This window comes from Molossus molossus, unplaced genomic scaffold, assembly GCF_014108415.1.
Source record: "Molossus molossus isolate mMolMol1 unplaced genomic scaffold, mMolMol1.p scaffold_m16_p_1, whole genome shotgun sequence".
NCBI lineage: Eukaryota > Metazoa > Chordata > Mammalia > Chiroptera > Molossidae > Molossus > Molossus molossus.
This window is the reverse complement of record NW_023425344.1, coordinates 67786777-67799751: the sequence shown is the minus strand read 5'-3', so window position 1 is coordinate 67799751 and position 12975 is coordinate 67786777. Positions and strand designations below refer to the sequence as shown.

The following is a 12975-nucleotide window of genomic DNA, read 5'->3' as shown; positions in this document are numbered from 1 at the left end:
AGTACAAGCACTAAGAGCACAGGTTTTAGAATAAGGCAGACCTGGGTTTAAATCCTGCCCCAGAATCTCTGTGATATTGGGCAAGTTATTAACTTCCTTTAAACTCTGCCCTGGCCAGTTTGGCTCAGCGGTTAGAGCGTCGGCCTGCGGTCCGGAGAGACCCGGGTTCGGTTCCCACTAAGGGCACGTACTTCAGTTGCAGTTTGTCCCTGGCCCTGGTTGGTCGTGTGGGTGGCAGCCACTCGATGTGTCCCTTCACGTTGATGTTTCTCTCTCTCTCTCCCTTCCTCTCTCTCCCTCCCACTCTATCTGTACAAAAAATGGAAAAATATCCTCGAGTGAGGATAAAAAATAAAATAAACTCAATCTCCTCGTCTCCAGCATGAGGATAACCACCACTAGTTATTAAAGTTATTCTGAGCGCTTTAGCATACTAACAGAACTTGGTTAAGCATTCAATAAATATGAACTTTCATTATTAGCAACAATAATAATTAAATTTTTTACAATACCACCAAGGTTTTGGGGGCCAAAAGAACATTTTCTGCTTTATTCTTTAGGATCTCAAATGTAGAGCCTTGTGCATAATTAGTACTCAAATGTTTTTGATGGATAATAAAGGAAAATCCCTCATATTCATTTCCTTAAAAGACCTCAAGGAAAAAACAGAAACATGTTCTCTAAACAATTGTTTTTATCATTGAAAATATCATTAAATTCTAATGCAAATCACTCTTACCAGCTCTGGCTGAAAGCTGGCCACTGTGGGCAGCCCAGTAGCCTTTCACAGGAGATGGGCACTTGACGTTACAAGTGTGTCCAGTGCCTAATTGACCTCTTGCTCCACAACCAAATGCATAGATGAGGCCAGAAGAAGGCACGAAGGCGAGGGTGTGTTGTCTGGAAATACAATTAAATTAAAAATAGTTACTGAATACAGATACACACTCAGACTCCGGCTGTTAGTGTCCACATGTGAGCACAGTAATTCCCAGGTGTGCCCCTAGAAAGCCTCCCCCATGTTTCTATGTGACTATTTTTGCAGTGGCTGGCTCTCCACATTACTATCCTTCTCTGATGCTCTCGGTTATGGGGAGGACGGCAAGACTTGTATAGAGCTGGATGGCCTGCTGCATTTGGCCTTTAGGATGAGAGGGAAGAAGCAGGGTGGACCAGGCAAAATTTCCTAGAAGTTCTCTGAGGCCTTCTCATTTTCCTTTCTTCGTGTTCTCCCCACATCCTGCTACTCTTTATCCCCAAAGTAGCTGACTGTCCCCATGTTGCTCCACTTATCTAAAAGCCCTTCCATGCCACACTCTGCTCAGATCCAACTCTCTCCAAACTTTCACCTTGGATGTGCATACAGCTAAGATTTCTTAATGGTGGTAAGGTCTAACCACATTCTCCATCACTATGAGACAAGATCCATTTCTGGGTCTTAATAAATACTAGGAAGCTCTTAGGAGCAAGCACTCACCTGCCACAAGCAATCTGAGTTACTTCACTGCCCATCAGCTCTAGAACTCTTCTTGGATTAACTTCATCGTTCATGGAATCATGTCCAAGTTGCCCGCAGGAACCAGCACCAAAGGTAAACACACCTCCACTCTAACAAGGAACAAGCGTCACGTGACTGCACTGCATCACTGAGTCTGCGTGCACTCCTCTAAAACCTTCTGCATGCAAAATTCATATCACAACGATCTGCACAAAAACACTGAGCTCACTTGATATTTGGCCAAGATCACTTCTTTGGAACATTTATTAAATAAAATAAAAAAACAATAGAAAAGGAACTTAAGTTAAATCTTTATGGAATAAAGACAGCACTGCTCAAGGGAACGTGTGCTAACTATAAATTTTGAAATTTGTTTAAAAGTATAATGATGTGTTAGCAAGCAAAACAAACAAAAAGAAATATGTGAGATAGGATAAATGCATGATCATTCATATATAAAAAATGAAATGCTCTATAAACTTCGTGGTAAAGAAGATATATTTTTAACAGCTATACTTGAAAAAAATGCTAAGGTATTTTATTAAAGTGAATTTGTTCAACATAAATATAATTTTCACTCTCTTGAGATGTGACTGTTTTAGAAGCAAAAGAAGTAGGTTAATAATTTTATAATATTAATTACATTGCTCTTTCCCATATACAGAGTGGGGCAAGAGTAGGTTTACAGTTGTTTGCATGGCAAATAATATAATAATTAATAAATAATAATACAAGAATAAACTCTATGTGTTGGGTACTCACAACTAGAAACCTACTTTTGCCCCAATCTGTATTTAAATGGCTTATTTTAAAGGAACATGAAATGCTGCTACATATACTGTATTTTAAGGTTATTTACATTGAACTAATTTTAAACACCATCACTACTCTCTCTAAAAAACACTATAAAAAATAATTAATCAGTGATACTCATCCATGTCATATTCAGCACCAAAGCATCACAGAACAAACCAGAATATCCCGGAGTCCCTTACTTTTGTGAGGACTGCTGTGTGCTCTTCTCCACAACTAATATAGACAACCTTCTGCATTCGTAAGAGTTTCACATGGCAAGGAGACTCTCGATCTAGAATAAGATAAATATCAGAATGTCACTACCATTTGCCCTTGAGATGACATATACATACCTATCTTAGCATGAATTTTGGGTCCCCCTTGATGGCTAACTCACCTATTCATCTTCCTGCCTGCATCTCCATTTGGATGTCCAACAGACATCTCATTTTTAATCTATCTAAAACCCAACTCATGGTTCCCGCACACTCCCCAACTCTGCCTGCCCACCTCTCACCCGTTCCCTGCCACACACAGTTTTCCTCTTTTCATAAATGGTAACTTTATCCTTCCAGTCTTTATTTAAACTATACATTCAACAGTGAACAAAATCAATTGGCCCCATCTTCAAAATAAATAGCAAATCTGACTTTATTCCCGCTACCTCCAAACTGGTCTTCCAGCTTCTCCCTGGACCCACTATAGCCAGAGTCAAGAGAAATCACTCCTCTCCTCAAAACCCTCAATGAGAGAAGAAGCCAAAATCCTGACCCTGCCCTACTGGGCCCTACATGATTGACCTACACTGCCCGTCTGACCTCCAGCTCTGCCACTATTCCCTCCGCTCACTACACTCTTAAGCACACCCTGTATTTCCCCGCATCACAGCCTTTGCTCATCCAGTTCCCTTTAACTGGAACATTCTTTGCCCAGATATGCATGTTCATTTCTTACCTGACTTGCTACAGGGCTCTGCTCAAACATCCCCTTATCAGAGATGCCCTCCCTGACCGCCATATGTAAAACAGGAAACTTGCCTCTCAAACCCTCTGACATGCTATATTTTACTTGTTTGTGCCCAGCCACTCCATGCAATCTTCACTAAGCCAAACTGCATCTGTTTTGTTCACTGCTGCACCCTTAGTACCTAACATGGGTCCAGCACACAGTAGATCCTCAAGAAGCATGTGTTAAATAAATGAATGTGTTTTTGAATCAAAGAGGTGCATATGAAGACTTTACCTACCTTCTTCATCACTGAGGCCTAGCTGCCCTGCATTATTCATCCCCCAGCCAAAAACGGCTCCTGAGAGAGACAGGGCAAAGCTGTGGGCCCCTCCTGCAGCCACCTGAGCCAGTGGGATCCCCTCCAGGGACCTCACCCTCTGCGGGCTGGCTTGGGAGGGAAACTCCTTCCCCAGGCCCAGCTGCCCATGACTGTTCTTTCCCCAGGTGAAGAACTGACCATCTGAAATAAGAACAGGATAACTGGTATTACCAGAAATGATACAAGTTACATCCAAAAAAAAAAAAAACAATCTTGTTAGAACAATACAGTTGCCCAGTAGGGTCATTTGTTATTTGACTCCACACATATACCAAACCTGCCAACGAGCAAGAGAGCAGAGACACTTCATACTGTAAGAGTGTCATAACCAACACTCCCACTTGTCATAACAAAAGAGAGATAAACCAGTTGGCCCCATCTTCAAAATAGATAACCAAATCTGACTTTCAAGAGTCTTGCCACTCTTCAAAAGCTGTTAACATTTATGCAAATAAGAAATCAACTGTTTAAGTTGATTCCGTTTTAAATAGCTAATTACCAGGCTCAGATCCACTAAGCAAGCTGAACTATTTCTGACCTCCCCAAAACCAAGAGACCCAGAACTTCAAGAGGTCCAGCTATGAACTGGTTATACCACAGAGTATGGAACAGGTCATGTTAGTGTAGATTTCCTTCAGATTTATTCTAACATAGAAATCAGTATTATTTGCTGGCTTAGGTTTCTCTAACTCCTTTTTCATTTACTGGGGTGCCTGCTGGTGGAATGGAGATAGACAGTGAGCTGTAGCTAAGAAAAACCAATCTTCTGTATGCTCAAGGACACTTGGGTACAGTCCTGCCTGCTGTTCATCTTCCCTGCAAGAGAACTGGAGCAGCTGTGATGACCACCGTCTTCATCATTCACACCCTGAAAAAAGTAAGGGTACCTGAGAACTGCCACTGTCCAGCAGGAATGCATAGACCCTAGCCAGTTAATTAAAGGTTTCCAGTAGATAACATTACACAAAAATGCAAAAAGAATTAGCTGTAAAATTAACATAATATTAGCATATATTTCAATGTTACATTACCAGCTGCAAGAGCCAAGCAATGCCAGTTGCCACAGGAAACTTGTAATATTGTCTGCTGGTTCAGCTTTTGTATTAACCTAAAACAGAAAAGACTATTCTTAAGAAGAACATTCACAAACAATATTCCCAAAGGAATAAAACAGTTATAATAAATAACATCATCTTTCCTAAAAGACTTTTAAAAATCAGACATATAATGTTACATGATATAATCCTATTAGGTCTTTCACTAACCTCCTATCTGTTAGGTACTACTGAAAAAAAAAACACTAAACTTCTGCACTTAACCCCATTACCATTACCCTCTGTTAATTCCCACCTGTCATCTCCAATTCAGGTACAAGTGGAGTAAAGCTACAGAAGCGAGTTCCCATAGAATATGGCTGGCCTAAATGGCTTTCAAAATGAGGGCAATGCCAAGATCCAGCAATTCCACTTCTGAGTACATATCCAAAAGAACTGAAAGCAGCGTCCCCGAAAGAGATATTTGTACACCCGCGTTCATAGTAGCATTATTCACAATGGTCAAAAGGTAGAAGCAACTCAAGTGTCCATCATCAGATGAATGAATAAACAAAATATGGCATATAGATGGAATATTAATCAGCCTTAAAGAGAAAGAAAATTCTGACACATGCTATGACATAGATGAAACTTGAGGACATTATGCTAAGTGGAATAAGCCAATCATAAAAAGAAATACTATATAATATGATTCCACTTATAAGGTATCTAGTATAGTCAAATTCACAGAAACAAAGTAAAATGGTGGTTTCCAGGGACTCAGGGGAGGAGAAATGGGAATTTGTTGTTTAATGGGTATAGAATTTACTTTTTGCAAGATAAAGTTCTGGAGCTTGGTCACATTGTTTAATGTGAATATACTTAACACTTAAAAATGGTTAAGATGGTAACTTTTACGTTATGTGTATTTTACCACAAGTAAAAATGATAATAATAAAGATAATGCCTCCAAAATCCTGATTTCATATGATTACTTTTTAAATTGCATTCTTCTGCTTGCTCATGTGAAAGACAGATAAGAACAGTACCTATTGCACAAGGGTGTGGTGAGAATTAATGAAAAAAATCCATGTAAGGTCCTTGCACTGCCCAGCAGTGTTGGACAGCCTGGGAATATCTCCTGCTCTCTTTTTTAATAGTTCACACATTGCCATATTCCTCTCCATTAAGTGTATGCCACAGAAACAAAGGAGTCAGATGGACATGCCCTTAGGAGTGGGGTATTTTAGGAAAAAGAAAGGGTCAGGGATTAGTTTGGTAGCTGTTGCTTTTGTTAATGTTTTATTTTCTCAGACATAAAAAAGTGAAGCCTAGCTGGTATGGCTCAGTGGACTGAGCCTCGCCCCATGGACTAAGAAGAGGTCCTGATTCGATTCCTGGTCACAGGGTTTCAGGCTCAATCCCCAGTAAGGGGCATGCAGGAGGCAGCTGATCAATGTTTCTCTCTCTCCCTTCCTCTCTTTCTAAAAAATCAATAGAAACATGTTTTTTTAAAAAGTTAAAATAGAGTTCACATATGCATTTATTACCAAATAGCACCCAACTATATTTTATTGAGATAACTATAGATTCACATTCAGTTGTAAGTAATAATAGAGAGATCCCTTATATACTTGTCTAGTTTTCCCAATGGTGACATTTTGCAAAACTGTAGTATATTGTAACCAGGACACTGACATTAATACAATATACCAATCTTACTCATATTTCCCCAATTTTACCTGAACTTATTTTTCAGTGTGTATTAATTTTATCGCCTGTATACGTTCATGTATCCACCACCACAGTCAAGACACTGAACAGTCCCAACACCACAAAGATTCCTGGTGTTGTACTTTTACAACTACTCCTTCCCTCCCCCATTCCTAGGTCCTGGCAACCACTAATCTATGCCCCATTTCTAAAATTTTGTCATTTCAAGAATATTATATAAATGGAACTATACAGTAGGTAACTTTATAGGATTGGTTTTTCTTCCACTTAGAATAATTCCCTGGACATTCATCTAAGTTGTTGCATGTTATCAATAGTTGTTATAACCCCACGGTATTTTTAAATTAGAAAATGTATTACTGCCTATATTTCAGAAATTTTATGCAGCAACAGCCATTTTTCCTGACCAGTTTCCACTCAAATTCCCCACAGTTCTTCCTTTATGGATCACCATTACCCTTGTCACAACCTTCACAATCAGTTATATAAGGAAAGCAGGTCAGAAAGACAGAAATAAATAATAGGGAGCCCTGGCCAGTGTGACTCAGTAGTAAGAGTGTCTGCCCACAAACCGAAGAGTCTCAGGTTTGATTCCTGGTCAAGGGTACGGACCTGGGCTGTAGGTTCCATCCCTGTCCCCAGCTGGGCAGAGTTCAGGGAGCAACAAAGCAATGTTTCTCTCACATTAATGTTTCTCTGTTTCTCTCTCTCTCTACCTATCTCTCCTTCCCTCCCTCCCTTCTATTCTTTCTAAAAAAAATAAATGGAAAAAATATCTTTGAATTACAAAAAATAAATAAAAAATAGAGAATTATATCCTTGAGCTGGAGAGAAGAGGAGATATATATATCAAACATATACTGTTTTATCTACTCATCTGTCCTACCAATAACTTTGTAAAGGTATACAATATATAAATCAATTTTTAGGTCAGGAAATTGAAGCTCGACTAAGTTTATTTGCCAAGGTCACGCCCCTAATAAGTAATACAGCGAGTATTAGTATCTGAGACTATTCAACTTCAAAGCTATATTACTTTCCACAATACTAAGATATTGATTAATGAATTTATTTTAATTAAGTTATAATATAAAATTATGCACAAACCAAAGTCTCAAAAGTCATCCATAATTTAGACACAGCTAATGAAAATTAAATTGCTACTATAACCCAGATTACTTCATTTTTAAAAATGAAATGCCACTAAAAGCCTTTGATTCTTTAGCATCAAAAAATGAAATACTCGCCCTGGCCGGTTTGGCTCAGCAGTTGGAGCGTTGGCCTGAGGACCAGAGAGTCCTGGGTTTGGTTCCCTCTAGGGGCACTTACCACAAAAAAAAAAGAAAAGAAATACTTTTGCACTGGTCAGTTTGGCTCAGCGGTTAGAGCATGGGCCCAAGGACCAAGGAGTCCCAGGTTAGAATCCAGCCAAGGGCACATACCTAGGCTGCGGTTCATCCCCAGCCCTGGTCAGGGTCATGTGGGAGGCAACCAGTCAATGTGTCCCTCTCACATGGATGGTTCTCCCTCTCTCTCTCTCCCTCCCTCTCTCCCTCCCTCCCACTCTATCTGAAGATAAACAAAAAAATATCCTTGGGTGAGGATTAAAAAATATATATATACACACATATACATATACATACATATACATATGTATATATATAATATATACACACACATATACATATATGCACGTATATATATGAAATACTTTTGTCATTAATGTTATAAATCTTTTCCCCAATTTCATTAAAATATAGCCCCCCCTTTTTTCTTATTATCACTTCTCCCTCTTCCCCAAAAATTAAATTAATTACTGGAAGTAATGAATCCAAGACTTTACCTGTTCTAAATCAGGAAGTGAATCAAATCACTCTTACCTCCATGTCCTCTTTTCCTTAAAACAGCTTTTGATTAAAAAGACAAAAATCTAAGAAGGGCAAAAAGAAAGAGGAAGAAGAACATATCGTCCTTTAAAGGGGACAATACTTTGGCAGGGTCCGAGGAGAGGCCATTTAGTAAACAGACTTGTGCTGGGCACAAGTAAGGGTGATGCTAAAGTGAATACTCCAGGTCTTCTGCCACCAAGAGCTTCCAGCTTTGGACTAAAAATGGTCATTAAATAAATAATTACTAAGAATGTAACAAGTACTACAGTGGAGGTATGTGTATATTTGTAGTACAAAGGAACAGTGGAAATAAACTGGTGGCTTCTTTGATCATTAAGAAACTCAACAAATTGGCATGCCACCCCCAAAAAGTCCACTTGAAAGTAACTTCAATATTTTGGACATTTTTAAGTGGTGAAGTATCTGTTAGATATTTAGCTAAATCATCTAAGATTTAGACGTCACTATTTAAGAGACTCAAAACCACTGTATTAGTATTTGTGTGAAACAGCTTATGCATATTTAGTATTTTAGCTGTTCTTAATGCTTATGGTAATTTGGTCTACTATTAGAGTAACAGGTCAGCCTTGTGACTCTAGTTTAAAGGGCTTAATTGAGTAATTGATTTAGGCTTGCAATTTTGAGTTAAAGGTTATTAAGTCCAGCATGTGAGAAGATGCTTTTTTATTTTTATTTATTTATTTATTTATTTTTTATCCTCACCCGAGGACATTTTTCCATTTTTTGCTCAGGTAGAGTGGGAGGGAGAGAGAGGAAGGGAGAGAGAGAGAGAGAAACATCGATGTGAAAGGAACACATCGAGTGGCTGCCACCCGCACAACCGACCAGGGCCGGGGACAAACTGCAACCGAGGTACACGCCCTTAGCGGGAACCGAACCCGGGTCTCTTAGGACCGCAGGCCGACGCTCTAACCGCTGAGCCAAACCGGCCAGGGCAGAAGATGCTTTTTTAAAATTAAAAAATATATCAAGTTCCAAGCACTCTGCTAGCAATTAGGCTACTAGAATAAATAAAGTACATTCCTGAAACTACTCACATTTTTTAACGAGATACACACTTGTATAAATAACTACAATTTTTGTGACAAGTACTATAAACAGTATAAGGCATAGCAGTGGCACATAGGAGATGCAATTAAATGAAAACAGAAACCAAACCAAGATGTCTAACAAAGCAACAGCAGGAAATAATATTTACAACAACTGACATTTGAAAACTCAGATTCCTTTCTGTGACATTCTTACCTGGGCACTGTCACTGAATCCTCAGTAGTCATGAGTCCCAGTTGACCATCACTCCCTGCACCCCAAGAAAACAGCTGGCCCCGGTCACTGAGGGCCAGGCTGTGGGACTCGCCACATGCCACATGGACAATGTGCTGATCTGCCAATGCTCCAATTTGTTCTGAAAGAGATCAAACCAAAGGAGGAAAATGTATAGCCCAGAAGCAGGAACTGCGCAGAATTATCTTCCTAGGTAGTTTTGTTTTCCAAAGAGAACCACTAAATCTGTAAATTTATATTAGAGATAATACATTTTATATGCTTTTAAAAGCTGTCAATTTAGATCCCAGCTATTCTGGGCAGCACACACATCTCAGATGGTCACTCATGCGCCTGGACAGGAGAGGGAGCATTCGGGGGGGGGGGGGTTCCTCATTGCCCCCAGGCGGAATTTCACTCAATCCCCCCACTTTTAGCAATATGCCTCATTTTCACATTTGGGCCTCTCTGGTTCAACCCTCCTAGAATGCTCCCTTCCCCAATCCAGAAAAACACCTTTCTCCCTTCAGTTCCGGTACCCAGTCACATATATATCTAGCCAAGAGATAAGAGGGTTTCTCTGAGAAAGTTGGCCCAAAAGACCCACAGATACTAATATTTGTGGGTACCCCAACAAAATGTCCAGCTTCCTACTAGTTAATAAGACTTGCCCACATGTAGTTTCACTCAGGTTTTAGTACCTCATTGTTAAATATAAAAATCTGGCCAAGGATCATCCTATATTTGAGGGAAAGCTTAAGGTAAAAGGTAAGAACAAACCAAACAGAAAAAGAAAATGAACTCTGAAGAAAAAGATCATGTAGGAAGCAGAAAAAAAAATTTTTTTTTTGGTCATTAGAGAAATAGAAGGTAGGGAACATTCAAAGATTCAAATAGCAAACAAACAAAATTATCTTGAAAAATGAAAATACGGCGGCATAAATTTAAAGGAAAACCCTTCAAAGACAGAATAGAAAATTAAAACCAAAAAAAATTTTCTGAGGCCCGGCTGCTGTAGCTCAGTGGTTGAGGATTGGTCAACCCATGCACCAAGAGGCTGCCCGTTCAATTCCCATTCAGGGCACATGCCGAGGTTGTGGGCCTGATCCCGTCGGGGGCATGCAGGAGGCGGCCAATCAATGTTCTCTCTCATCAGGGTTTCTCTCTCTCTCTCTCACTTCCTCTCTCTCTCTAACATCAATAAAAGAAAAAAATTTTCTAAGAAATAGAACAAAAAAGCAAGGAGTAAAAGAGGATATTGATCATTGATTTTGTATATCCTATATACTTTCCCCCCAACTGCTCATATTGTTAATTGCAAACTATTGGGTATATATTCTCATCTGAATAGTCAATAGGGGAAAAGAGTCAATTTTTCATTCTCCATAACTAGACTATTCATAGTTACTTTGATCAATTTAAAATCTGCTTAGTTCATTTTCAGGAGGGAGGATGATATAACCTAGTGGGTATAATGGGCTTTGAAGTCAGAGAGACCTGGGTCCAGTCCTAGCTCCATCACTCATAGTTGCGAACCTTTGGCCAAATTCCATACTTGGTACTCAATTTTTAATAAAACTATAACAAAATAAATTGAATGTTGCCCTGGCCGGTTTGGCTCAGCGGTTAGAACGTCGGCCCGTGGACCAGAGAGACCCGGGCTCGGTTTCTGCTAAGGGCACGTACCTTGGTTGTGGTTCGTCCCCAGCCCCAGTTGGGGTCATGTGGGTGGCAACCACTCGATGTGTCTCTCACATTGATGTTTCTTCCTCCCTCTCTCCCTCCCGCTCTATCTGAAGATAAATGCAAAAATATCCTCGGGTGAGGATAAAAAACAAACCAAAAAAATGTTTATAAAAAAATAAATAATAAATCGAATGTCAGCAGTTGACATGACAAAAGGGATTACATTTTCATCACGTAGATGTCTCCTTTTTGAGTTTCTCCAACTTCTCTACTCTAAAAATTACACTTTTATTTAATAGTAGAAAACAAAAGACAGAGCCTAAGTCTTCACATTCACCCAACAAGGTTTCTGTTGCCTACTCGCTCTAGTTCATATCTTGCCTCCCTCTGCTACACTCTGCTCTACCCTGGCAGTTTTTCTCCAAAGCACTGTCAACCCAGTCTGAGGGGTGCCGCTTTGAGGTGATGAAAATAAACTATCTCAGCAAACCACTCAAAATGGATTATGATCCAAGTTCCCTTGCAGATCCCAAGAGAATTTCCAAGTGCCCAGCTGTCCTACTAGAGTCCCCTGGCCTCCCACAATCTGACCAGGCTCTCTCTCCCTCATTTTCTTTGCTTCTATAACTGAAAGGTCCTGTTCTGAAGCTATATTTACACTACTTTCTTAATTATTTTTGTCTAAACATTTTGGGGGGCCTGGGGTATGCTTGATGGGGTCTCTACTCACACTTTAAAGTGACCACACACACACACACACACACACAAGTTATCTCTGTAAGAGGAATCCGACTTTGTTCCTAAGCCAAGGAACTCAAACCAGAGTCAGCTTTTGAAAAACATTTTTTTATTTATCATACAGTTAATTATTTAGTGTATAATTCAATTAATTTAAGTACAAGTAAGCATTGCCACCATCAGACACAGAACACTACCATCTCCCTAAAACAGTACCTGTGCTATCCCTTAGTCACATTCTGTCCTCATCCCTAACTCCTGATGACCACTGATCTGTTCTCTTGCAGTATAGTTTGGTATTTTCAATACTGTTACATAAATGGAATCATATAGTACCTAATTTTTTAAGACTGGATTCTCTCACTCAATATAATACTTCTGATATTCATCCCATTTGCTGCATGTATCAATAGATTATTCCTTTTTGTCAGTTAAGTAGTATTCCATTGTATTAGGAAAATACACAAAGCATTGTTTCCAGTTTTTTAGCAATTGTAAATAGAGATTCAATAAACACTCATATATATGCTATTGTGTGAGAATAAGTCTTAATTTCTCTGGAGTAAATACCCAGGGGTGGGTAGTTTAACCTTCCTGTATTATTATTTTTTAAGACACTTTCTTATACACAGCATGTGGCTTGGTTATTTTTTAAATCTAATATGATCATCTCTGTATTTTGATTGTTTCATTTAGACTATATTTAATTATTATTTATTTATATGTCTGGACTTTTTACTCACCTTTTTATTGTTTTCTGTTCCAGTTTTCATTGTTCTTTTTCCTCATTCCTGCCTTATTTTGCAATATTTAAACATTTACTAGTATTTCAGTTTAATTTATTGTTGTTGTTGTTTTACTATATCTCTTTGTATAGTTACTTAAGTGATCACTCTAGGGATTACAATCTAAATATTTATATTTTCAGAGTCTACTTAGAATCAATACTTTACCACTTCAAGTAGAATGTAGAAACCTTACCACATTAGT

The 12975-nt window shown here is 39.0% G+C and overlaps 1 protein-coding gene across 9 annotated transcripts in view; it reads right to left on the bottom strand.

Moving 5' to 3' along the window:
• Positions 1-12975, bottom strand: part of HERC3 (HECT and RLD domain containing E3 ubiquitin protein ligase 3) — a 117675-nt gene that overhangs the window by 57541 nt on the left and 47159 nt on the right. For 8 of the 9 annotated variants that reach the window (XM_036262428.1, XM_036262417.1, XM_036262437.1 and 5 more), the window contains 6 exons: positions 9544-9703; positions 4652-4728; positions 3540-3761; positions 2494-2585; positions 1478-1608; positions 740-900 (listed from right to left, as the gene is read on the bottom strand). In XM_036262428.1, the coding sequence (XP_036118321.1) occupies positions 740-900; positions 1478-1608; positions 2494-2585; positions 3540-3761; positions 4652-4728; positions 9544-9703 (843 nt within the window). Of the gene's footprint in view, positions 1-739; positions 901-1477; positions 1609-2493; positions 2586-3539; positions 3762-4325; positions 4482-4651; positions 4729-9543; positions 9704-12975 lie in introns of those variants that run through there. The other variant, XM_036262441.1, reaches the window with a different exon arrangement.